The 27909-nt window shown below is 36.9% G+C and overlaps 1 protein-coding gene across 1 annotated transcript in view; it reads left to right on the forward strand.

Moving 5' to 3' along the window:
- Window positions 1-27909, forward strand: part of TMEM131 (transmembrane protein 131) — a 237656-nt gene that overhangs the window by 137544 nt on the left and 72203 nt on the right. The window contains exons 6-11 of the mRNA XM_042932060.1: window positions 15873-15989; window positions 18261-18383; window positions 24269-24349; window positions 26573-26723; window positions 26828-26884; window positions 27820-27881. Coding sequence (XP_042787994.1) covers window positions 15873-15989; window positions 18261-18383; window positions 24269-24349; window positions 26573-26723; window positions 26828-26884; window positions 27820-27881 — 591 coding nt within the window. The remainder of the gene's footprint in view (window positions 1-15872; window positions 15990-18260; window positions 18384-24268; window positions 24350-26572; window positions 26724-26827; window positions 26885-27819; window positions 27882-27909) is intronic.

A 27909-nucleotide genomic window follows, 5' to 3' on the forward strand; every position in this document is an offset into this window, starting at 1 on the left:
CATTGTTTTCATAAGGCCACGTTTAAATAACCATTTTATAACACACACGCAAATAACCCCCTTATAGGAAGGTCTTGTTTTAACCTGGAAATCAAGAAGAATAAGGGTAATAAGGAATGTGTTTGTGTGACAATTTGTTTTTCTTTGTTTAACTTCTAATAATTATCTGTTATTTATAATTACCTGCTAATTAACTATAGTTGTCTAATTAGTTATAATTACAATTAAAAATTATATAATAAGACTGCAACTTAGGCCTACTCATCTTTCATGACTGTTTTGTATATTAGTTGTAAAATATGTAATACATATTTTGTGTCTAAGAATACAGATTTTTTAATACTCTAATAGTCAAATTTTGATTATGGTAAGAATTATTTTTAAAATTGTGATGTAATTGCGGTATAACATTGTGTAAGTTTAAGGTATACAGTGGACATATAACACTGTGTAAATTTAAGGTGTACAAAGTGTTGATTTGATATACTTAGGGGCGCCTGGGTGGCTCAGTCAGTTGAGCGTCATGACTTTGGCTCAGATCATGATCTCATGTCTCAGCTCGTGAGTTTGAACCCCGCGTTGGCTCTATGCTCAGAGCCTGGAGCCAGCTTCGGATTCTATGTCTCCCTCTCTCTGTCCCTCCCCTGCTCATGGTCTGTCTCTCTCTAAAAAAATAAACATTGAAATAAAAAAAATTTTTTTGATACATTTATAAATTGCTATAGGATTATCACCATAGGATCAGCTAACTTCTCTGTCATGTCACATAATTATCATTTTTATGGTGAGAACTGTTAAGATCTAGTGTCTCAGAAACTTTGAGATTTACAATACAGTTTTATCTGTGATCACTATGCTGTGCATTAGATCTCCAGAACCTCTTTTTCTTATACTTGCACGTTTGTACTCTTGAACAACACATCACTACTTCCCCCTCCATCCAGTCCCTGGTAATCATTGTTCTACTCTCTGTTTTTACATGTTTGGCTTTTTTATTTTTATTTATTTTATTTTATTTTATTTTATTTTATTTTATTTTATTTTATTTTATTTTATTTTTTAAGTTTGAGAGACAGAGCACAAACGGGGTAGGGGCAGAGAGAGTGGGGAGAGAGAGAATCCCAATCTCTGCACTAACAGTGCAGAGCCTGATGTGCAGAGCCTGATGTGGGGCTCGAACTCCTGGAACCATGAGATCATGACCTGAGGCGAATCCAAGGGTCTGATGCTGAGCTACTCAGGTGCCCCAAGTTTGGCTTTTTTAGGTGCCATATAAGTGATAGCAGAAAGTTTTTGTCTTTTTCTGTCGGAATTATCCCATTTAGCATAATGCCCTCAAGGTCCATCAGTGTTGTTGCAAATGGCAGGATTTCCTTTTTTCTTATGACTGAATAATATTCCACAGTGTGTGTGTGTGTGTGTGTGTGTGTGTGTGTGTGTGTGTGTGCGTGCGCACGCGCATATCTTTTTTACCTATTCATTTGTTGTAGACACTTGGGTTGTTTCAATATCTTAGCTATTGTGAATAATGCTCCAGTAAAAATGAGAGTGCGTATATCTCTTCAATATCCTGTTTTCATTTCCTTTGGATAAATACCCAGAACTCAGATTGCTACATCATATGATTGTTCTATTTTTAATTTTTTGAGAACCTCCATACTGTTTTAAACCAGTTTACATTCCCACCAACCGTATACAGGATTCCCTTATCTCCACATCTCATCAATACTTGTTATCTCTTCTCTTCTTAATGATAGCCATTCTAACAGTTGTGAAATGCTATCTCATTGTGGTTTTGATTTGCATTTCCCTGAGGATTAGAATTATTGAACATTTTTTTTGTATACCTGGTAGTCCTGTCTCCTTCGGGAAAATACCTATTTGGTTCCTCTGCCCATTTTTTATTCAGATTGTTTGGGGTTTTGTTATTAAACTATAGGAGTTCTTTTATGTATTTTAGATATTAACCTCCTATCTGACATATAATTTGCAAATATCTTCTCCCATTTTGCAGGTTTCCTTTTTGTTTTGTTGATCTTTTATTTTGCTATGCAGAAATTTTTTAATTTGATGTCGTCCCACTTGTTGATTTTTGCTTTTGTTGCTGTGCCTTTGGTGTCATATTAAAAAAAATCATGGCCCAGGCCAATATCGGTGTTTTCTTCTGGAGGTTTATTGTATTAGGTCTTACGTTTAAGTCTTTGATCCATTTTTAATTAATTCTGGTGAGTGATGGAAGATAGGAGTCCAATTTCATTTTTCTGCATGTGGTTATCCAGTTTTCTTAATACCATTTGTTGAAGAGACTGTCTTTCCCCATGAAGTGTTCTTGGCTCCCTTGTCAAATATTAGTTGACTGTATATGCAGGGATTTATTTCTGGGCTCTCTATTCTGTTCCATTGGCCTATATGCCTGTACCATACTGTTTTAATCACTTAGCTTCGTAGTATAGTTTGAAAGCAGGAAGTGTGATGCCTTAGGCTTTGTTCTTTCTTGAGTCTTGCATGCTTCCATACAAATTTTGGGATTGTTTTATCTGTTTCTGTAAAACATGCCATTGGGCTATTGATAAGGATTGCACTGACTCTATAAATGACTTTAGGTAGTGTGGATATTTTAACAGACAGTTATCAGTATATTCTTCTAATCCATGAGCATGAGGTATCTTTCCATTTGTTTGTGTCTTCTTCAGTTTCTTTCATCAAGGTTGTATAGTTTTCATAACACAGGCATACCTCAGAGATATTACGGGTTTGGTTCCAAACCACCGCAAGAAAGTGAGTATCACAATAAAGTGAGTATCACAATAAAATGAATTTTTTTAGTTTTCCAGAGCACATAAAATTTCTGTTTACACCCTATTGTAGCCTGTTAAGCATGCAATAGCATTATGTCTTAAAAAACAATGTACATACCTTAATTTAAGAATACTTTATTACTAAAAAATGCTTACCATTATCTGAGTCTTCAGTGAGTCATAATCACTAATTACATATTACCATAAAAAATATAATAATAATAAAAAGTTTGAAATATTGCAGAAATTACCAAAATGTGACACAGAGACACAAAGTAAGCAACTGCTACTAGGAAAAAATAGCACCAGTAGACTTGATCAATGCAGGGTTGCTATAGGCCTTCAATTTGTTTAAAAATATATATATATAAATAAAATAAATGCAATTATCTGCAAAGTGCAGTAAAGTGGAGCACAATAAAATGAGGGTACAGCTGTACAAATCTTTCACCTTCTTGGTTAAATTTATTCCCAGGTATTTTTTTTTTTAATGCCACTGTGAACCAGGATAGTTTTCTTTATTTCTTTTTCAGATGTTTCACTGTTAGTGTATACCAACACAACTGATTTCTATATGTTGATTTTATATCCTGCAACTATACCAAATTGGTTGATTAATTCCAACAGTTTTTTGGTTGAGTCTTTAGGATTTTCTTTTTTTTTTTTTTTCCAATATATGAGTTTATTGTCAAATTGGTTTCCATACAACACCCAGTGCTCATCCCAAAAGGTGCCCTCCTCAATACCCATCACCCACCCTCCCCCCCCCCACCCCCCTTCAACCCTCAGTTTGTTCTCAGTTTTTAAGAGTCACTTATGCTTTGGCTCTCTTCCACTCTAACCTCTTTTTTTTTTCTTCCCCTCCCCCATGGGTTTCTATTAAGTTTCTCAGGATCCATATAAGAGTGAAACCATATGGTATCTGTCTTTCTCTGTATGGCTTATTTCACTTAGCATAACACTCTCCAGTTCCATCCATGTTGCTACAAAGGGCCATATTTCATTCTTATTGCCACGTAGTACTCCATTGTGTAAATAAACCACAATTTCTTTATCCATTCATCAGTTGATGGACATTTAGGCTTTTCTATATATATATATATACATATATATATATACATATGTATATATATGTGTATATATATGTATATATATGTATATATATGTATATATATGTATATATATGTGTATATATATGTATATATATGTATATATACACACACATATATATATATATATAGAAAACCATATCATCTGCAAATATGACAGTTTTACTTATTCCTTTCTGATTCAGGTGCCTTTTATTTCTTTATCTTGCCTAATTGATCTAACTAGGCCTCTCAGTATTATGTTGAGTAAGTGTGGTAAGAGTAGGCACCCTGATCCTAGAGGATCAGGGCATCCTGATCCTCAGTTTTTTGTCATTGAGTATGATGTTAGCTGTGGATTTTTCCTATATGGCCTTTTTTTTTTTAACTAAGATATCTTTTTGTGTTTATTTATTTTAAGAGAGAGAGCAGGGGAGGGGCAGAGAGAGAGAGAATTCCAAGAAGGCTCCATGCTGTCAGTGCAGAGCCCAACATAGGGCTCAATCTCACAAACTGTGAGAGCGTGACCTGAATCAAAATCAGGAGTCATACACTTAACCGAGAGAGCCACCCATACATACCCTTATGTATGGCCTTTAGTATGTAGAGTTGTATCCTAGCTGTACCCAGTCTACTGGGGGTTTTTATCATTAAAATATGTTGTATTTTGTCACATGCTTTTGATTTTTATGTTTTATCTTTTATTTTTATCTTTTTATCTTTTGTTAATATGGTATATCACATTTACTGATTTGCATATGTTGAACCATCCTTTCATCCCAAGGGTAAATCCTGCTTGGTCATGGTGTATAATACTTTCAATGTGTTTTAGATTCCATTTGCTAATATTTTTTTAAGAATTTTTGCATCTATATTCATCAGGGGTATTGGTCTATAGTTTCTTGTTTGTTCTTGTCTGGCTTTGGTATCAGGGTAATGCTGGGTTTGTAAAATGAGTTTTGAAATGTTGTGTCCCTTCAGTTTTTTGGAAGAATTTGAGAAAGATTGGCATTAATTCTTCTTTAAATATTTGATAGAATTCATTAGTGAAACCAGCTTATCCTGAGGTTTTCTATGTTGGGAGATTGTTGATTTCTGATTCAATCTTCTTACTCACTGGTCTATTCAGATTTTCTATTTCTTCCTGTTTCGGTCTTGGAAGGTTGTTTCTCAGCATTTATCCATTTCTTCTAGCTTATCCGATTTATTGGCATGTAATTGTTCATACTAGTGTTTTATGATCCTGTGTATTTCTGTAGTATCAATTGTAATGTCTCCTCTTTCATTTCTGACTTTGAGTATTCTCTTCTTTTTTCATGGTTTGTGTAGCTAGAGGTTTGCCAATTTTGTTTTATCTTTTTGAAAACAGCTCTTAGTTTCACTGTTTTTTTTTCATTATTGTTTTTCTGCTCTCTATTTCTGCTCTGATTTTTCTTTCTTTCCTTCTGCTGACTTTGGGTTTCCTTGAGGTGTAAAGTTAGGCTGTTTATTTGAGTTGTTTTCTTAACATATACATTTACTACTATAAAGTTCCCTCTTAAAACTACTTCAGCATCCCATAAGTTTTGGTATGTTGTATTTTCATTTTCCTTTGTTTGAGTATCTTTTTTTTAGGTTTCCCTTTTGATTTCTTTTTTGACCCCTTGGTTGTTCAGAGATATGTTGTTTAATTTCCACACATTTGTAGATTTTCCAGTTTTCCTTTTGTTGATTTCTAGTTTCATACCATTATGGTCTGAAAATATACTTGTTATTATTTCCATCTTCTTAAATTTGCCATGAGACTTTTTCTGTGTATTGTCATATGGTCTGCATCAGAGAATGTTTTATGTGCACTTGAGAAAAACATGTATTTGCTGCTATCAGATGGAATGTTCTATAAATGTCTGTTAGACCTATTTGGTCTAATATATGGGTCAAGTCCAACATTTCCTTGTGCTTGTTCTGTCTGGATGATCTATCCATTGAAGAAAGTATGGTATTGAGGTCCTCTGCTTTATTTTTGTGTTGTCTGTTTTCTCCCTTCAAATCTGTCAATATTTGTTAATGTATTTAGATGCTCAGATGTTGGGTACATATGAATATATAGTTGTTATATCCTCTTGAAGCATTGGCCCCTTTATCATTATGTAATGACCTTCTTTGTCACTTGTGACCATTTTTGGCTTTTAAAGTCTGTTTAGTCTGGTAAAAGCATAGCTACCCCTACTCTCTTTTGGTTTCCACTTGGACTAAATGGCTTTTTCCAGCCCTTCACTTTGAGCCAGTTTGTGTTCTTAAAACTGAAGTGAGCCTTCTGTACGCAGTATAGAGTTGGATTTCATTTCTTTCTTTTTTTTTTTAATGAAATTTATTGTCAAATTGGTTTCCATACAACACCCAGTGCTAATCCCAACAGGTGCCCTCCTCAATACCCATCACCCACCCACCCCTCCCACTCCCCATCAACTCCCCATCAACCCTCAGTTTGTTCTCAGTTTTTAGGAGTCTCTTATGTTTTGGCTCCCTCCCTCTCTAGCCATTTTTTTTCTTCCCCTCCCCCATGGTCTTCTGTTAAGTATCTCAGGATCCACATAAGAGTGAAACCATATGGTATCTGTCCTTCTCTGTATGACTTATTTCACTTAGCATAACACTCTCCAGTTCCATCCATGTTGCTACAAAAGGCCATATTTCATTCTTTCTCATTGCCACGTAGTATTCCATTGTGTATATAAACCACAATTTCTTTATCCATTCATCAGTTGATGGACATACAGGCTCTTTCCATAACTTGGCTATTGTTGAGAGTGCTGCTATAAACATTGGGGTACAAGTGCCCCTATGCATCAGTACTCCTGTACCCCTTGGGTAAATTCCTATCAGTTCTATTGCTGGGTCATAGGGTAGGTCTATTTTTAATTTTTTGAGGAAGCTCCACACTGTTTTTCAGAGTGGCTGCACCAGTTTGCATTCCCACCAACAGTGCAAGAGGGTTCCCATTTCTCCACATCCTCTCCAGCATCTATGGTCTCCTGATTTGTTCATTTTAGCCACTCTGACTGGTGTGAGGTGATATCTGAGTATGGTTTTGATTTGTATTTCCCTGATGAGGAGCGACGTTGAGCATCTTTTCATGTGCCTGTTGGCCATCTGGATGTCTTCTCTAGAGAAGTGTCTATTCATGTTTTCTGCCCATTTCTTCACTGGATTATTTTTCAGGTGTGGAGTTTGGTGAGCTCTTTATAGATTTCAGATACTAGCCCTTTGTCCAATATGTCATTTGCAAATATCTTTTCCCATTCCGTTGGTTGCCTTTTAGTTTTGTTGATTGTTTCCTCTGCTATACAGAAGCTTTTTATCTTCATGAGGTCCCATTAGTTCATTTTTGCTTTTAATTCCTTTCATTTCTATATCTAGTTCCTGTGTGCCTTTTGATTGGTGAATTCAATTTGTTAACATTCAGAGTTATTCTTGATATGTAAAGACTTACTAATGCCATCTTCTTAATGGCTTTGTGGGTGTTTTGTATTTCCACTGATTCTCTTTTCCTCTGTTTCTGCCTACCTTTAAGACTCGTGATTTTCCATGGTATCAGTCTGTTTCCCCTTTAATTTTTGTGAATCTGTTCTTGCTTCTTGATACCATGAAGCTTACGTAAAACATCTTACAGATAAAGCAGCCCATTTTAAGCTGATAGCAACTTAACTTCAGTTGCGTGTAAAAGCTTTACCTTTTTAATTTTTCCCCCTTTTTTTATATGCTTGATGTCATTATTTAACTCTTTTTATATTTCGTATTCATTAACAAATTATAGTAGCTATAATTATTTTTCATACTCTTCTTCTTTAACCTTTGTATTACAGTTAGGTGGTTAACACACCCATTACAGAATTAGAATTTTCTATGTCTAACTGTGTATTTACCCTTACTCGGTGTGTTGTATACTTTCATATGTTTTTGTGTCATTATTAGTGTCTTTTCATTTCAGCTAGAATTCTTTTCAGCATTTCTTGCAAAGCAAGTCTAGAGGTAATGAACTCCCTCAGAATTCTCCAGTGAATTGTTAGTCCAGGAAAGTCTTTATTTCTGCTTTGCATCTGAAGGATAACTTTGCCAGATAAGAGTATTCTTGGCTAGCAGTTTTTTCTTTCAGTACTTCAAATATGTCATCTCACTCCTGGCCTATATAGTTTCTGCTGAGAAATCACTAATATAGCCTCATGGAATTCTTTTGTAGGTTACAATCTTTTTTTTCCTGGGTACTTTTAGGATTCTGTTTTTATCTTTGAGTTTTGACACTTTCATTATACGATGTGTTGGAGAAGGTCTTTTGCATTGAGTATTGAGTTAATAGGGTTATCTATTAGCTTCATGAATATAGATGTCCAAGCTTCTCCCCAAGTTTGGGAAGTTCTCACCTATTATTTCTTTGAATAAACTTTCTGCCCTCTTCTCCCTCTCTTCTCTGAAACTCTAATTATTATATTTGTTCTTTGATGGAAAACCATAGACCTGATAGGCTTTCATCACTCTTTTTGACTCTTTTTCCTTTGTTCTGCTCTAATGGGTTAATTCAAAATTTCTAGATCACTTATTTGATCTTCTGTTTGCTTCACTCTGCCACACATGCTGTCTATTGCTTTTTATTATTATTATTATTATTTAATTTCAGCCATTGAAATCTTAAGCTCCAGAATTTCAGTTTGGTTCTTTCCCAAATTATTTCTTCTCTTTGTTAAATATTTCATTTTGTTTGTGTGTTATTTCCTAATTTCATTGAACAGCCCTTCTGAATTTTCTTATTGATCATTGAATTTGTTCAAAAGAACTACTTTGAATCTTTTATCAGCTAGTTTGCAAAATTCTGTGCTTTTGGTTGTTGGAGAATTACTATTTGTGATCACATTGTTTCGATTTTTCATGTTCCTTGTAGTTTTGCATTTCCACTTTTGCATTTGAAGTAACAGACGCATTTTTAAATCTTTACTAGTTGTCTTCAGATGGGGTAATATAACAGCACCAACTGTTATATTTGTTAGTGCTGTTATATTTGGGTTTTCTCCACCTTTTAGATTTTCCAGAAAATAGTGCTCAAGTTTGTGGTTTCTCCCTTACCCACAGGTCCTACTGTTTTTCTGATAACAGTCCATTTACTGAACTTGCTCTCACCACTGCATTTGGGAGTGAGCACCAGGAGCCAGCTGCAGTGTGAGGGGAGATGGGGGTTTAGCACTCAGAGCATTAGAGTGCCTATGGTATGGGGATCCTCAAGTAAAGTATTCCCAGAGGCTCACGGGCAGACTTCCTGCTGAAGTCCTGAGCATAGTCAGCAGGAACTGTGTACCTTTAATGCCCTTTGATATTCTTATCTGTCCCTTTCCTGCTCTGCTCCCACCTCCAGTTTTGGAGGTCCTGCCTCAGTACTCTGGGTGCGATAGAGAGAAACGGGTTTCCCGTGCCATGTCCTGCACAACTCACATAGCCAGGTACTCATTGACTGCTCTCCTTTTCTCTTGTGGGTGAGGTCACCACTGCTGGATAATTTATTCCCATGGAGTGTTGCCTTGGCAGGGTAGTTCCGGAAGAGGGAGTGGCACTGAGAAAATTCCTCTTAAGGTTTCCACTGTGACCAAACTTTTTTGTTTGTTTGTTTTTTGTTTCAATGGCATAATGGAATATGTCCCCGGAAAGGCTGGACTTTTGCAATATCTCTCTTGTCCACGGGTATCTTCCTAGGTCGGTACTCTGCAGATTTTTTTTCCCCACATGGCAAGAGTGATTGGGGCAAATGTACTGGTTCTGTAGCCCATACTAAAGTTTGTCCATCTACTACCAGATGTACAGGTGGTTGAGACAACTCCCAGGTCCCCTGGCATATGGTGCTGAATCCCACATTTTCCACAAAGGCACTTCAGTTTGTGGATGGATATCTAATCCATAGCTTAAATGCAGGGACCAAAAGGGGCACCCGGGTGGCTCAGTCAGTTGAGCTTCTGACTTTGGCTCAGGTCATGATCTCACAGCTTGTGGGTTTGAGCCCCGGATCGGGCTCTGTGCTGACAGCTCAGAGCCTAGAGCTGTTCTGGATTCTGTGTATCCCCTCTCTCTGCCCCTTCCCCACTCACACTCTGTCTCTCTCTCAAAAATAAATAATAAAACATTAAAAGTGGGGAAGGGACAGAAAGACACAATGTCTTTTGCTGCCATGATGGTGACATCATTCCTCCAGTTTTTTTTAATGTTTATTTATTTATTTTGAGAGAGAGAAATAGAAAGTGATGACCAGTGGGAGGGGCAAAGAGAGAGGGGAGACAGAATCCCAAGCAGGCTTCACAACTGTGAGCACAGAGCCTTATGCGGAGCTTGAACCCACGAACCATGAGATCATGACCTGAGCCGAAACCAAGAGTTGGACACTTAACTGACTGAGCCACCCAGGCACCCCATCACTCTTCCAATTTTAAATAAGATAGTCAGGGCAAGCCTCATTCAGAAGGTGACATTTGAACAGACTTGAAGGAGGTAAGGGAGAGGACTGTATGGAAGGAAGTGGAATATATGGAAGAAGAACATTCCAGACAGAAGGTACAGGCAGTATAAAGGCTCCTATGTGAAAACACATCTGGATGCAAAGAGGACAGTGTGGTTAGCTAGGCCAAAGTGATCAAAAATGAGAGAAGTGAAGGGGAATAGGTAGGGTAGATTGTGAAGGGCTGTACAAGCTATGATATGAGGACTTTGGCTCTTATCCTGATTGAACTTGGAAGCCTTCACGGATTTGAGCAGAAAAATGAAATGATAGCTTACGTTTTGTAAGTATCACTACTTATCAAAAAGAGATCATAGGGTACCTGGGTGGCTCAGTCGGTTAAGCATCCAACTCTTTATTTCAGCTCAGGTCATGATACCAGGGTTTGTGAGTTTAAGCCCCACATCAGGCTCCATGCTGGCAGTTCAGAGCCTGCTTGGAATTCCCTCCCTCTGCCTCTCCCCCGCTTATGCACTCGCTCTCTCTCTCAATAAGTAAAAAAACAAAAAACAAACAATGAAGAGCAAAGGGAGAATCAGGGACACCAGTTACATTAGCTGCTGCAGTACCCCATGGTAAGAAGACAATTACTCTGACAAGAGTGAAGAACTGAAGAAAGCTGTTGGATTTGGGATATATTTTGAAGATACAGCCAATAAGCTCTCCTGATGTGGGACTAAGAGAAAGAGAAGAGTCAAGATTGACTCTCTGGTTTTTTCCCCAAGCTACAAAAGGACAGAATTGCCATCAACCGAGATGGAGAAGGCTGAGGATAAAGCAGGTTTCGGGAGTACAATCAGTAGTTCAGTTTTGGATGTGTTAGATTTGAGGTGTCCTTAGACATCCAGGTCCAAGTGCCAAGTGACAGTTGGTGTCTGAGTTTGGATAATAAGAGAAAGGACCGAACTTGAAATGGAAATTTAAGAGTCACTGGTGAAGATACAAAGTCGTGGACCTGGATGAGCTCACCAAGGGAGCCAGCCAGGGACTGAGCTGTGGTACAAAGGTGAGAGATACTTAGCTGCAGATAATGTTCGGTTAAAGCTAGCACACCTTGTTTGTTCTTCGTTACTTTTTATACTGTTTTCTAATTTTTTATCATACCAAATTCATCTAATTTAGAAAGTGTCTGGGAAAGAGGACAAAAGGATGATTTGTAGCAAATCTGATTAATTCTTATGGGAAGATTACGTTCCTGAGTCTGACTTTGCTGTTCTGTTTTGTTATATCATTGTCACTTGGAATTAGATTTTCCCTGTTATTAAAAAAAGAAGAAAGGAAATATTTGTTCTATCTCAACATCTTCTTAAAGTACTGAGATAATAATGTACTCAAGTCTTGATAGGTATTGAGAACTGTCAAAGAGAACTTGTACTCATATCTAGACTCTTCTCTGTTCCACCCCACCTTCTTTCCCACCGGATAGAAATGACATCATGGAGCAAAGCCTCCATCTTCCATAGGAATTAAGCAGTGAGACTGGCCATATTTATGGTTTCTTTAATAATTAGGATCTCAGATATCATCTAATAAAACTGGCTTATTTTGAAATTAGGAGAAATTGAGACCTACAAAGGTTCAATGACTTGCCAAAATCAGTTTCTTTTTTTGTTTTTTTTTTTGTTTTTTGTTTGTTTTTAATGTTAGTTTTGACAGAGAAAGAGACAGTGCAAGTGGGGTAGGGGCAGAGAGAGAGTGAGACACAGAATTCAAAACAGGCTCCCGGCCGTCAGCCCAGAGCCCGACGCAGGACCCAAACCCACAAACCGCGAGATCATGACCAGAGCCAAAGTTGAACGCTTAACCAACTGAGCCACCCAGGTGCCCCTCAAAATCAGTTAATGGCAGAATTAGAAACTCAGATCTCCAATGTGTCACCTACTTACTCAAAACTGGATGTCCAGTTCTGGTAGTAGCAAAAGGTTATGCTAAGAATTAAGCATTCCATGATGATTTTCCTTACCTTTTGTAACTTAGATGGGCTTTTGAAAGATATTATTTAAATATTTACATACATTCCCATAAAAATTTTAAAGGAAACCAGTTTTTTCTCTGGCTGGATAAATTTCCCTGTAGTAAACCACAGGCCTTGTGAGTATCTTCATTGACATTAGAACTGTTGTCAATAGACAGCAACATGCAGAAGATTGAAACTAGACCACTTTCTCACACCATTCACAAAAATAAACTCAAAATGGATAAAGGACCTGAATGTGAGACAGGAAACCATCAAAACCCTAGAGGAGAAAGCAGGAAAAGACCTCTCCGACCTCAGCCATAGCAATTTCTTACTTGACACATCCCCAAAGGCAAGGGAATTAAAAGCAAAAATGAACTACTGGGACCTTATGAAGATAAAAAGCTTCTGCACAGCAAAGGAAACAACCAACAAAACTAAAAGGCAACCAACGGAATGGGAAAAGATATTTGCAAATGACATATCGGACAAAGGGCTAGTATCCAAAATCTATAAAGAGCTCACCAAACTCCACACCCGAAAAACAAATAACCCAGTGAAGAAATGGGCAGAAAACATGAATAGACACTTCTCTAGAGAAGACATCCAGATGGCCAACAGGCACATGAAAAGATGCTCAACGTCGCTCCTCATCAGGGAAATACAAATCAAAACCACACTCAGATATCACCTCACGCCAGTCAGAGTGGCCAAAATGAACAAATCAGGAGACCATAGATGTTGGAGAAGATGTGGAGAAATGGGAACCCTCTTGCACTGTTGGTGGGAATGCAAACTGGTCCAGCCACTCTGGAAAACAGTGTGGAGGTTCCTCAAAAAATTAAAAATAGACCTACCCTATGACCCAGCAATAGCACTGCTAGGAATTTACCCAAGGGATACAGGAGTACTGATGCATAGGGGCACTTGTACCCCAATGTTTATAGCAGCACCCTCAACAATAGCCAAACTATGGAAAGAGCCTGTATGTCCATCAACTGATGAATGGATAAAGAAATTGTGGTTTACCTCTTGCACTGTTGGTGGGAATGCAAATTGGTGCAGCCGCTCTGGAAAGCAGTGTGGAGGTTCCTCAGAAAATTAAAAATAGACCTACCCTATGACCCAGCAATAGCACTGCTAGGAATTTATCCAAGGGATACAGGAGTACTGATGCATAGGGGCACCTGTACCCCAATGTTTATAGCGGCACTCTCAACAATAGCCAAATTATGGAAAGAGCCTAAATGTCCATCAACTGATGAATGGATAAAGAAATTGTGGTTTATATACACAATGGAATACTACGTGGCAATGAGAAAAAATGAAATATGGCCTTTTGTAGCAACGTGGATGGAACTGGAGAGTGTGATGCTAAGTGAAATAAGCCATACAGAGAAAGACAGATACCATATGGTTTCACTCTTATGTGGATCCTGAGAAACATAACAGAAACCCATGGGGGAGGGGAAGGAAAAAAAAAAAAAAGAGGTTAGAGTGGGAGAGAGCCAAAGCATTAGAGACTGTTAAAAACTGAGAACAAACTGAGGGTTGATGGGGGGTGGGAGGGAGGGCAGGGTGGGTGATGGGTATTGAGGAGGGCACCTTTTGGGATGAGCACTGGGTGTTGTATGGAAACCAATTTGACAGTAAATTTCATATATTAAAAAATAAAATTAAAAAAAAAAAAAAAAAAAAAAAAAAAAGAAATTGTGGTTTATATACACAATGGAGTACTACATGGCAATGAGAAAGAAAGAAATCTGGCTTTTTGTAGCAACATGGATGGAACTGGAGAGTGTTATGCTAAGTGAAATAAGCCATACAGAGAAAGACAGATACCATATGGTTTCACTCTTATGTGGATCCTGAGAAACTTAACAGAAACCCATGGGGAAGGGGAAGGAAAAAAAAAAAAAAAAAAAGTTAGAGTGGGAGAGAGCCAAAGCATAAGAGACTGTTAAAAACTGAGAACAAACTGAGGGTTGATGGGGGGTGGGAGGGAGGGGTGGGTGGGTGATGGGTATGGAGGAGAGCACCTTTTGGGATGAGCACTGGGTGTTGTATGGAAACCAATTTGACAATAAACTTCATATATTGAAAAAAAAAACTGTTGTCAGTAGGAATACCATACTCATTGATTGTAAACAATTTTTTCAACATTTTTAGATCTCTGAAATTTTGGGTTTAATTTATTCTTTTTTTAGTTTCTCAAGGTGGAAACATAGATTATTGATTTGAAGCATTTCCCAAAATAAGTATGCTTTATCTGCAGCCAGCAAATTTTGATATGTCGTGTTTTAATTTCTAGTTGATTCAAAATATTTTAATTTCCCTGTGACTACCCCTTGGACCAATGGGTTATTTAGAAGTTTGTTTATTTCAAGCTACTTAGAGATTTACCAGGTATCCTTCTCTTACTGACTTTGGCTCAGATGTAACCTCCATCTAGTGTCTACAGCTTCCAGGGGTTATATACTCTGATTTTAGCCCACTGTCAGCTTTTAGCGGTGTATAAAAAATTTTGGCTGAATTCATTTTACCCTCATATGGTAGCCTCATCTTCCCATTTTCTGCCATGGGTGAGCCATTACTCACATTCCATCTCTCCTTGGAGGTGCTTGTCTTTCCTTAAATTTTGAGCTACCTGATATGCAAACTCTGTGATAGGGTCAAGAAAAGTTACATTTTTGTAGATTATCCTTTTGGTTGTTGATAATGCACAGGAAATGCTCTTTCCAGCTTTCTGCTTCCTGAGGTGAAGCCAGAAGTCTCAATGCCTGGTATTTTAAGCTACAATTTGGGGAGTGTTTTAGAGTTCAAGCCATAGAGGCAAATGAGAAAGGTTGATGACTTTACACATTAAAATGCATCATAAGGCTTCATCACAGACAGAACTACAGTCACAGTCCCTTGAACTCCATGGAGTAGCCCTATTGTTTTGTTGTAATAAAGTTTTATTTCACTAACTACAATGACATTCTCAACCTGTACAAGAAAACAGGAGTGAGTTTCTGTGCGTATTGTCACTCCTGCCTTCTTTCCTAATTTAAGTTGCTGGCACATACAGCGCCATGTGTGAATGGCTGACAGAGGTCAAGGGGTTAAGGCGTGGGCTTATTTCTTCTTGGAAATAGTACAAGTTGTTGTTTAGTTGTAGAGTAGTACATCTATATAAGAAGCCCAGCCTCAGCTCAACTCCTACTGAATTATGTGATGATGGAACAGTCTGTAATTAGGTACTTCATTCCAGCCTAATGATTGTTGAATGAACAGCATCTAATTGGTATTTGATAAAGCTGTGTGACTGTAGACATCAGTATGAAGACATCGTTTTTATTATTTTTCATTGCAGAATAATTTGGCTAATTTAAAGCTTAAACCTTCAGTGGGAGAAGCTAGTTCATGGAAATGATTGTGAGATGGTTGCTTTACAAACTTCGGCTATTTAATTGCGGTCAGCATAATCGGATTTTTTAGTTACTCATTTAACTTTATTTGTTGCTCTTCTTTTTCAGAAAATACTTCCAGGAGGAAATACGTCATTTGATGTAGTTTTTCTTGCAAGAGTAGTGGGAAATGTAGAAAATACTTTATTTATTAACACATCCAATCATGGGGTATTTACTTATCAGGTAAGAACCAGGATTAAATCTTTTCTTTATTTTATAAAATATCGTTCTTATCTCCAACCTATCCTGTGACTCTCTTTAAAAACTCAGGGATAATAGGAAATGTGAGAGTTTAGACTGAGAGCATTTTTATTCACTGCTCTGTCTGTGACTAGCCCCTATCAAATCAGACTGAACAAATGATCTTTTAAAGCTATAGCTAAAGTTTTAATGTAAGATTGTTGGCAAAAGAATAGTAAAAAATATTTTATAATAATTTTTTTAATTTTTATTTTGCACATTTATGAAGCATACTTGATAATAGTTTCAAAATTAAAACATGCATGCTCCCTTTTCTTTAGTGAATAGATTGCTTAAAATTTGTTCTTACTTTCTCTGTGTAATGTTTAGGTTATTAGAGATTGTTAATGTCTTATGAGTCAAGATTTTTATAATCAAGGTTATCAAGATTGTTAAGAAGAATTGCTTCTGTGCCACTATACTACGTACTTTACAAACATTTCTGCATGCGTTATAGATACTGTTAGTCTCATTCGTTTAGATAAGGAAGGTGAAGCTTAGAAAGGTTAAGTAGTTTGTTCAAATTATGCTACTAATAGATTATTAAGCAGGGATTCAAACCCATGCCTTTATAACTACAAAGACCATCCTATTAACCACTGTGTTATACTGTGCATAGAACACAGTGTTTTAACTCCTTACTTAGATAATGTCTTACTTTACAGTTTTTATGATTTTGTTTTTGAACATTTCTTTTCTAGGACCCCGAACATACCACATATCTTGAGAATTCGTGTCAGTAAACCAATTAGTTAGGCACTTGTATTTATATACAGTGAATATGTCTTTAACAGTTGTTTAGTAGGCAACCTGTGTAGATGAATAACTTAAAAGTGCTATATAGATGATGCTCATTTAACATACACCTGTTGAGTAAATGAAGACTGTCATAAGAATATTACTACCATTGCCCTCTAGGGGCAGCCTAACCGACTTAGGTGGATGTGGCCAAGCTGCACTACTTGAGGGTTGTAATCGGTTTGTTCTCAAGCAGAGCCTCAGTGGCCAGCTGCTTTTCTTCACCTCTCCACATCTAGTCTTTCACAAAGTCTGCCTCCTAAATATATCTTGAGTCTAACTCTCTCCTCCACACTGCCACTGCTCTCTTCTAAGCCACCATTACCTCTCCCTGGGTTACACCATAGCCTCCAACAGGCCTTCCACTCCTCCACTGTCTTTACCATAGTCTGTTATTCACTGTAGTCGGAATGATCTTCTGTGAACATAAATCACATCTAGTCAACTTCCCCATGGAAATCTTTATGTCGTCCTATTGCTTTCAGAGCAAAATGTAAATTTGTGACCAAGGCCAACAAGACTCTGAGGTTCTGACTCCCATACGTTCCTTCTATTCCATCCCATTTGACCATGCTTCTCATCTTATTCCTGATCTTCAAGTTAACCCCTTTCCTGCCTTGTTTCCTTTGTATACTTCCCCTCACCCAAATACACTCTCAGTGCTGGTTTGTTCTCATCTTGCATCAGCTCATAATCACTTCTCCAGAGAAGATGACCTTGACCATGCTCCCTAAAAGAATATCCCAGCCTCACCCCAGCCAGTTATTCTATATCACATTACCATTTTTAAAAAACTTTTTTATTGTTATCTAGTGTGCCCCTCATACTGGAATGTAAGTTGCATGAGGGCAGGCACATTATCTATCTTGTTTACTATTGAATCATTCACACTATATATATTTGTGCGTAGCAAATCATAGGCACTTAAGAAATATTTGTCATTTGAATGATGGGCTCACTCTGTTTAGTCAACCCAGGACCTTGCTTTCTCATGTGGGAATGACCTGGAGCTGGATTTGAGAAATTGTTTGAGCCCTAGATCCATCTTCTTCTCATGGTTGGAATAAGGAAATCTTTTGATTCCCTGTTGCCTTCTTTTGTCTATTCTGTGAGCTCATGAAGGACTGCTATCATTTTAATTTCCAATATATTATAGAAATAATTCCAAATACACATATATGTAGTAAATCAAATATATAGCCAAATCAAGGATAGAAACCACATGTGTATTCTTTTTAAAGGTAGTCAAGATTTTTCCATCTAAATAAGACACATCAGTTTTCCCTAGATCAATCAGTTATAACTATAAAAATGTTAGTTATGAAAGCAACCCAGATTGCATTTTTTTCTCCTTTAAAATAAGTATTTGGTGTTGGAGTTTAACCCAGATTGCATTTTTTTTCTCCTTTAAAATAGGTGTTTGGTGTTGGAGTTCCAAATCCATATCGACTGAGGCCATTCCTTGGGGCCAGAGTCCCTGTGAATAGCAGTTTCTCACCTATAATAAATATACACAATCCTCACAGTGAGCCTTTACAGGTGAGTTTATGTTGATGATATTGAATGAGTTACATTTTGGTGGAAATTAATGCTTACCATGAAATCTCAGTTTGTTACAGTTTGCAAGACTATTTAAAATAATGGGATTTTATAGATGTATCAAAGAGTGGTTATTCTTTTAATGCATCTTGCTGTGGTCAGAATTTTCGATTACAATAGTCCAGGTATTGACTTTTTGGAACCACTTTTTAAACAACTGTGGTTTCTCTGGTGTTACAGTTTAGCAGGTCTGCATTTAACTTAAGAGTTTTCAACTACACAAGGCCATTGCTTTTCTGATGTAACGTAAATTTTTAAAACAGTTCATACTTATTTTTGGTAATAAGTTTTGGGTGATGGCAGCCTGGAAGTTAAAGTCTGAGGAAGGGTAAATATAGAATCACGATTAAAAGCAAACTTATTTTTTGTTTAAAAAGTCCAACTCCTGGGATGCCTGGGTGGCTCAGTCAGCTGAGCATCCTACTCTCAATTTCCACCCAGGCGACGAACCCAAGGTCATGGGATTGAGCCTAGTATTGGGCTCCACGCTGAGCATGGAGTCTGCTTAAGATTCTCTCCCTCTCTGTCTCTCTCTTTCTCTTTCTCTGCACCCCTCCCCTGCTCTCTCTAAAGATGAGATGAGATGAGATGAGATGAGATGAGATGAGATGAGATGAGATAATCCAACTCCTAATTTCGCTCAATCTGTTAGGTACTGATTGTTTTCAAATTTGACATCTCTCCTCACTAGTTCCTGGTCTCTTTTATAGTCAGAGTGGCAAGTGTCACTCCTTTATGTGTTTCCTAAAATCCCCACCGTACATCCCAAGAGACTTCCAACTATGTGACATTTGCTGCCACTGTAGGTTCTAGTTGCGTTGTCTGGTTGAAAGGAGATGTGGATGCTTTCTGGAATAGTTTATAATATCCACACCCAGCCTCCCCAAAGTTCTTTAGGACCAGTACTGCAGGCCTTAACAGCAGCTTGAACATAACAGGAGGAGGAAAAATACTACATATTGTAGTAAGCTACAGAGCTTTGACAACCAAACTGATTCTTGTCATCCCAGAACCCCCAGTAGAAATGTTCATGAACAATGAAAAAGAAAATGTAGAAGAGAAAAAAGAGATTTTTAGAGCCTGAATTGTGAAATTATATGCTAAGGTAGCAAAAAAGAGGTTTCTTCCCAACGTTTGGCTAACAATTAGGTGAGCATAACTACTAATAAAAATACTCTACCCAAATTTGAATTATTTTTAGCTAGATATTTTCATTACAAGAGAAGAAAAGTCTCTTGTGTCCTGTTTTTACAAGTGAAAAGTATTTGTATTTCCTCTTCATCACTCGATCATTTATATCCTTTTGCTAAATTTATTTTTTTTTCAATATATGAAGTTTATTGTCAAATTGGTTTCCATACAACACCCAGTGCTCATCCCAAAAGGTGCCCTCCTCAATACCCATCACCCACCCTCCCCTCCCTCCCACCCCCCATCAACCCTCAGTTTGTTCTCAGTTTTTAAGAGTCTCTTATGCTTTGGCTGTCTCCCACTCTAACCTCTTTTTTTTTTTCCTTCCCCTCCCCCATGGGTTTCTGTTGAGTTTCTCAGGATCCACATAAGAGTGAAACCATATGGTATCTGTCTTTCTCTGTATGGCTTATTTCACTTAGCATCACACTCTCCAGTTCCATCCATGTAGCTACAAAGGGCCATATTTTATTCTTTCTCATTGCCACGTAGTACTCCATTGTGTATATAAACCACAATTTCTTTTTTTTTTTTTTATTTTTTAATACATGAAATTTACTGTCAAATTGGTTTCCATACAACACCCAGTGCTCATCCCAAAAGGTGCCCTCCTCAATACCCATCACCCACCCTGCTCTCCCTCCCACCCCCCATCAACCCTCAGTTTGTTCTCAGTTTTTAACAGTCTCTTATCCTTTTGCTAAATTTAGATAATAATGTATTTTCTCTGTTTTGGCAAACTTTTATCAGAAATTATATAGAAACCTCATAAATAAATTCCTGCTGCTTTCTTTCCTTGACTGTTTTTGGTCAACTTATTTTTGTTGTTGTTGATGTTCATCTAGGCTTTTTCTAGTTATAGTATTTTAATTCAAGAATGTATGCCACACTGGACTTTTCACCAGCATGCAGGAGAGCAAATGGAAAAACCAAAGCTGTCCTCTTAGAAAAAGTATAGATTATTTTTTTTAATGCTTATTTATTTTTGAGAGGAGAGAGAGAGAGAGAGCACACAGGCAGGGAAGGGGCAGAGAGAGAGGGAAACAAAGGATCTGAAGCAGGCTCCACACTGTCAGCACAGAGCCCGATGTGGGGCTTGAACTTAGGAATTCGAAAATATCATGAACCTGAGCTAAAGTTGGATGCTTAACCAGCTGAGCCACCCCAGTGCCTCACAAGTATAGATGATTTATCTGGAAGGCACTCTTAACCTGATGGTTCTACAATAGGTTATACTGTGCCATTAGTCTTATCCTTAAATTTAAGAAAATACTGTAAACAGGAAATTGTATGTGATTTGTTTATTTTGTATAAAACACAGACCCATTAGTATGTTCTCACTGAAAAAAAAAAATGTTAACAACTCAAACATGTAAAGCAAAACTCCCCTTGAACTTCTACTTTTTTAATCCAGTGCTGTCTACTAGAACTTTCTTCGGTGGTGTGTCTGTATCTGCTCTGTCCAGCAGCCACTAGCCACACGTGGCTAATGAGCAGTTGAATTTGTGGCTAGGGGTGGCTAAGAAACTGAACATTTATTTTCTTTTATTTCTGTAATTTTAAATGTAAATAACTCCAGGTATCTGGTAACTGTTGTGTTAGCTCAGCTCCAGTCCCAGCCCCTCCTCATAGATACTACTCATATGATCTTGGTGCACCAGATCAGACCTCATTCAGGACACTTGTACACATATATGTGGACACACAAAAATAAACACTCTTTGCAAAAAAAAATTTTTTTACACAAACTATATTCTCTATATTTTGCCTTCATTTTTTTTCTACACTTTGTTAAATTAGAATAAATAGCACTGGACTTAAAATCAGTGATATGTCACATTCCTAATTTTAATGTGATCTTTCCTTTGAATTTTATAATGTAGTCTTTTTCTGTACCCATTTCCTTATTCCTTTCCCGATAATCAGTAGTCTACCCTTTAATCTTCTGTTTCCACACATTGTTAGGCTTGTTTTCTTAATACCTTGGAAGTTGAAATGAATAATATGTGATGTCGTCTGGTTTTTTTCAGAAAAGATTCTACAATCACTCCATCAGTTAAGATGGTATTACTATTGGGGTACCTGAGTGTCTCTGTCAGTTAAGTGTCCAACTTTGGCTCAGGTCATGATCTCACAGTTCATGAGTTCAAGCCCCGCATCAGGTTCTCCACTGCTAGCACAGAGCCTGCTTTGGATCTTTGTCTCCCTCTCTCTGCCCCTTCCCTGCTCACATGCTTTCACTCTCTCTCAAAAATAAACAAACATTAAAAAAAAAAAAAAAAAAAGATGGTATTACTGTCAATACAACTGGGACCATATGGGAACACTGTACTAAATCAAAAGGCAGGTAATAATACTTAGAAAATCTTAGCTCGTTAGTTTTTGCTAAATGCATTGCTCTAACAACATAACACGCAAAACCTTTAAGTTCATACTAAAGCATTGCTGTTTTTCCTGCATTCTCCTTTCTTATGTATTCCTGAAGGACTTATGTGATAAAACAAGTGAAGGTTTTCCACCCATTCTTTTACTTCACTCCACATTTGAATTTAATTAAATATATTATTTCTTTTTAAGAGATAGGGTTACCTGCCTTGAAAGGAAAGTCTCCAATGGAGGACCTGGGTGGCTCAGTTGGTTAAGCGTCCAACTTGGCTCAGGTCATGATCTCGCTGTTTGTGAGTTTGAGCCCTCCATTGGGCTCTAGTGCTGACAGCTCAGAGCCTAGAGCCTGCTTCGGATTCTGTGTCTCCATCTCTCTCTGCCCTCTGCCCGCTAATGCTGTGTCTCTCTCTCTCTCAAAAATAAACATTTTTAAAAATTAAAAAGAAAAAAGGAAAGTCTCCTGCCATATGACCCATTCTATCCCCAGGTATTTACCCAAGAGAAAAGAAAGCAGATGTTCACACAAAGACTTATACAATGCAGTGTTCATAGCACCTTTATCCATAATGACCAAAAACTGGAAACAACCCACATGTCCATCAGTAGGTGAATGGATCAATAATTGTGGCATAGCCATAAAATTGAAAAGAAATGAACTCTCCAGTTCCATCCACGTTGCTACAAATGGCCAGATTTCATTCTTTCTCATTGCCAAGTAATATTCCATTGTATATATAAACCACATCTTCTTTATCCATTCGTCAGTTGATGGACATTTAGGAACTGGAGAGTGTTATGCTAAGTGAAATAAGTCAGGCAAAGAAAGACAGATACCATATGTTTTCACTCATATGTGGATCCTGAGAAACTTAACAGAAGACTAGTGGGGAGGGGAAGGGGGGGAAAAAAAAGTTACAGAGAGGGAAGGAAGCAAACCATAAGAGACTCTTAAAAACTGAGAACAAACTGAGGGTTGATGGAGGGTGGGGGAGAGGGGAAAGTGGGTTGATGGGCATTGGAGGGCACCGGTTGGGATGAGCACAGGGTGTTGTATGGAAACCAATTTGACAATAAATTACATATATAAAAATAAAAGAAATGAACTATTAATACATACAACAACATGATGAATCTCAAAATAATTACACCAAGTTAAAGCAGCTTGATACAAGAGTATATACTTGTATGATTCCATTTATATAAAGCTCTAGAAAATACAAATTAATCTAGAGTGGCTGAGCTCAGCTCATTGGTTGCTTAAGGATATAGGGGGACAGAGAGAGACAGGTAGATTGCAAGGGACATGAAGAAAATTTGGAGATAATGAGTATATTTAATGTCTTAATTGCAGTGGTAGCTTCACGCCTGTATATGTATGTCAGAATTTATCAAGTTGTACAGTTGAAATATGTGTTGTTTATTGTATATCAGTTATACCTCAGCAAAATGGTTTTTAAAAATCATGAGTATAGATACAAGCCACAGAGGTATTATTAATGGTTCCTATGGTTTTGCCACCAAGAGAAACCAGATATTGTCATAGTGCTTTAAAAATGTTACATATATCTCAGAATAACATATTCTTCACTATTTCACAATTATAGTGGTTATTAGATCTGCTAAAGCTTGTTACAAATGTGTGAATAAAGAAGAATTTGTGTAACTACAAGAAATACAAAATTTATTTCTAAAATTTGATAATTTCCATAAACTATTTTTCCTTTGAAAATAAAAAGTGGTCTATGGATAGATTTTCTTTAATCCAGTGTCTGAAATAACTATACTGTTTCTAACTTTAATGTTTTAAATTTACCTTGTTTTAATTAAAATTAATCACCATTGGGGAGCCTGGATGGCTCAGTTGGTTAAGCATCCAGCTTCAGCTTGGGTCATGATCTCATAGTTAATGAGTTTGAGCCCTGCATCGGGCTCTGTGCTGACAGCTCTGAGCCTGGAGCCTGCTTCGGATTCTGTGTCTCCCTCTGTCTCTCTTCCACTCCCCCACTTGCACTCTGTCTCTCTGTATTTCAAAAATAAATAAATGTAAAAAAAAAAAAAATCATCAGTGCTCACACATCTGAAACACTGACTCCAGTGATAAGACATGAGATTTATCCTACTTTTAGATCTATAAACATTTTTAAATTTTTCTAAGACATAGGATGTCAGACTTATTTCTATATAACGGCAAATCACTTGCGTTGAGAATATGATTTTGAGCTTAACCATCATGTCCCCTTTCATCACAGGTTGTAGAAATGTACTCTAGTGGAGGAGATCTTCACCTAGAACTCCCAACAGGTCAACAAGGAGGCACCAGAAAACTGTGGGTGAGTGCTGCCATATTTCTCTCTCGATTACTTGCTCAAATATACCAGAAAATAGTTTAACTTCCTATCACATGAATAAATGTGGGTGACTCCCCCTTAATTATATCTTAATATTAAATTTACATCAGATATTCTTGAAAATTGGATGATACAGGGAGAGAAAAGTATAAGTAATTTTTGGAAAAAGCAGTGAACAAAATTGGTGGGAGCTTTAACCCACTGTGTAGAAAGGAAGAGATTTCAACTATCCACGGAGTTATATTGGTAAAGTTGTCTCTGACTCTAACAATTTATAATGTGCTTTTTATACTAAGATTTAAAAAAAAAAAAAAAAAAACCTCTGGGAAGGATCCATTATATGTTTGAGGTAGAGAATTGAACTTTCAGACTTATTGTTGATAGAGATGACGTTTTCGGAGGGAATGTAGTCAAGCCCTTGTGACGACATAGAAAATTTTAAATTCTTAGGTGATCTACATCCACCTTTAATATTATTGACTAACACTAGTTTGTGTCAATGCTTAGAGAACCCCTGTTTCTTAGAGAATACCAGCAAATATTAATCAATGAATGTGTAGCAGCTACCTGATTTGTGAAGTTTCCTGCCTTAGGAGAGTTTTTCTTTAAATGTTGTTTGCCAAGCTTTAATCAAAGAGGGGAAAGGCACAGTAAACACAGTTCTTATACTGAGGGCACTCTAATCATTGTTTATCCATAATTGAAGACAACGGACTTTACCACTATGAATGAGTTCTGAAGATCAGATTTATTTATTAATTGCTCTGTTAAACACACGTAGCCTCTTGTTCTATCTTCTGACCAGTCTCAACCAAGGAAGGGATGCAGAAGGGACATTTTTAGGATGTTCACTTGAGCAATTAGAAACAAATTTGTCAGGATTTGGTTAACTCCCCAGATATAGAAACACACTGGCAAATAGGAATATGTAATGGATGGTTCATTTATATCCTTTCACAAAAATGTTTTATCTTGAAATTACGTTATTGTTTGAAAAGCCTTTGAGAGAAGTAGTATATAAAACAATGCTTCAGAGAATTAACTATAAGCTATTAAGTTTGTATTATAATTCTACGTAGAAGAGCTAAGAATTTACTGTGAAATATAATTGGTATCTAATAAACATAAGAGAATTCATATTTCTAATTAGTTAAGAACTGTAATGAATGGTAGCAGAGATGGCATAATGTTTTAATAATCCCAGTGGCTGCAAGAAAAGATAAAGTTATTCTTCTTCCTACAAACGTAGAGTAAAAATAAAAGTCAATTGGCCTTGACCTCACCCTCAGCCCATTTCAGTGTACATAAGAAAAGCCCAGAGACCAAGTCAGCTCCCTAGAGATGGGGAAGTGGATGGTGCATCTCTTGTGGCCCCAGGAGGGTTCCAATCACTTCTTTCCTACTTTGAGGCTAAAAAGTTAAGAGAATAGAGGTAAGTGAGATGAATAATAAATTCTAAAACACAGGGATTTCCTTAAATATGCCAGAAGGTATGTGCAGAGAAATTCTGATGGTCCCAAGCAAGCCAGATTGTTGTAAAACCAGGAAAAGAAATCCATCTCAAAAAAAAATTTTTTTTTGCCCCAATAAATCTTCCCTCTAGTGTATTTGTCAGTGTTCTCTCATTACAGGCCTGAAAATTTTTCCATCTTCCTTGCTAAGAGACTTATTGAAAGCAGTTGGTCAACTGTGGATTTGCCTGAGAAGCTTTGTTGTGTTAGGTTTTAAATGAAAGGACAGAGAGAGTCCAAGCTCTCTTGATTATTATTTAAAGAGATCCTGTAGATTTCTAGAAAAGGATTTCCCTCCAATGCTGACATCTCTATTTGGTGGAGAATTTTAGTACTGAATTATATGTCCAAGCATCACTCTAAAAGATAACTGGTTTTATAGATTAATTCTATCTTTTAATGATAATTTTGCAACTGAAAATTTTATTTCTTTCACTTGGCTCAATTTTACATATCATGCTTCCTCAGTTCTAAGATGGGCTTCTTTCACATTGTAATATTCTTCACGTTGGAGTATGTGTTACAATCCATAGAATATATCCATTTAAATGGCAGTGTGTTGGTTTTTTTTTTTTCTTAGTAGGTATATAAAATAATAATGCATCCTCAGTCAATGTTGTTTTCTTCAAAAAACTATGGTGGCTTTTGCACCATCACAAAAGCTGTGCTACATTATGGTCTGTTAACTTGTCAGGAAATTCCTCCTTATGAAACCAAGGGAGTGATGAGAGCCAGTTTTTCATCCAGGGAAGCAGATAATCACACCGCCTTCATCAGAATAAAGACAAATGCTTCAGACAGCACAGAATTTATCATCCTTCCTGTGGAGGTAGAAGTTACAACAGGTTAGTAGAATACCAGAGGAACAGTAAATGCATTTGTTTTGTATTCAATACATCTTAACTTTGGGCAAAGAAAAATCTAATGGTTTACTTTTCTGTCTTCCAAGCTCCTGGAATTTATTCCTCAACTGAAATGCTAGATTTTGGTACACTACGAACACAAGGTAAAAAAAAAAAAAGGGGGGGGTGGGGGGAAGACAGTATTTTTATAAGTCTTTAAAAAACAAAAATGCCTCTGTTCAGTGCTGAATGGCTCTACTTTTAACTCCTTTGTAGCTCAGCTTTGAAATTACTTGTCAGTGGGTTGCATGATCTTATAGAAACCTTCTTTGGGGAACTTCAAGCCCTCACAGGTTAATACCCCATTCCTTTGAGGGCTACCATTGCTTACCAGGTGGGAAAGCAAGGTCATAAGATAACTTAAGGGAATATTAAGGCACAAAGTAGTTTCTGAGTTTTTAAATCCAAGTTCTCACCTATTCAGTTATGCTTACTCCTTTTTTTAACAGTAAATAAAAGGGGGGGGGGGCTTTACTTCTGGATTTTTATTTAGAAATGGATTACTCAGTTGCATTATAATAGCATAATGTTAAATTATGTCCCAGATGGTCAAAGAAAAAATTCAAATTCTAAAATTGAAAATGCTCAAGTTAAAGGATTTATTAAGGAAAAAATAGAAATACTTGTAATTTGGGATTTCTATGGACCATATGTAATTAGAAGTTGGTTGTTGAGAATTGGAGACGCCTTTTTGAAAATTAGATTTTTCACACTGATAATTTAACATTATTAATTTGCTTCCTTATGCTTTCCTAGAGAACTAAAAGATTAGTAATAATGTCTAATTTCACTAAAAAAATATGTTTTGTTCTGATTTTTGGTCTGGTTGTTTAGGAGGGGACAGTTCTTATACAGTGTCCTTGTGAGTAAGGTGATTGCTATTTATGAGTTAGGTGGAATCACATTCTTTTTATTAATGTGATTATAGTTCTTTTTCACATTCTAGAATAGATTCAGTCTGATATCTAATAAGGTAAAATTCTAGTTTGCCATAAAGCAGTTCTGTTAAAGAAATATTTCTTCTCTTCAATTTTAACAGATCTACCAAAAGTTTTAAACCTTCATTTATTAAATTCAGGAACAAAAGATGTACCAATAACAGTAAGTTTTTACTTATTTTCTCCTAATT

This window comes from Panthera leo, chromosome A3 (assembly GCF_018350215.1).
Source record: "Panthera leo isolate Ple1 chromosome A3, P.leo_Ple1_pat1.1, whole genome shotgun sequence".
Taxonomy (NCBI): domain Eukaryota; kingdom Metazoa; phylum Chordata; class Mammalia; order Carnivora; family Felidae; genus Panthera; species Panthera leo.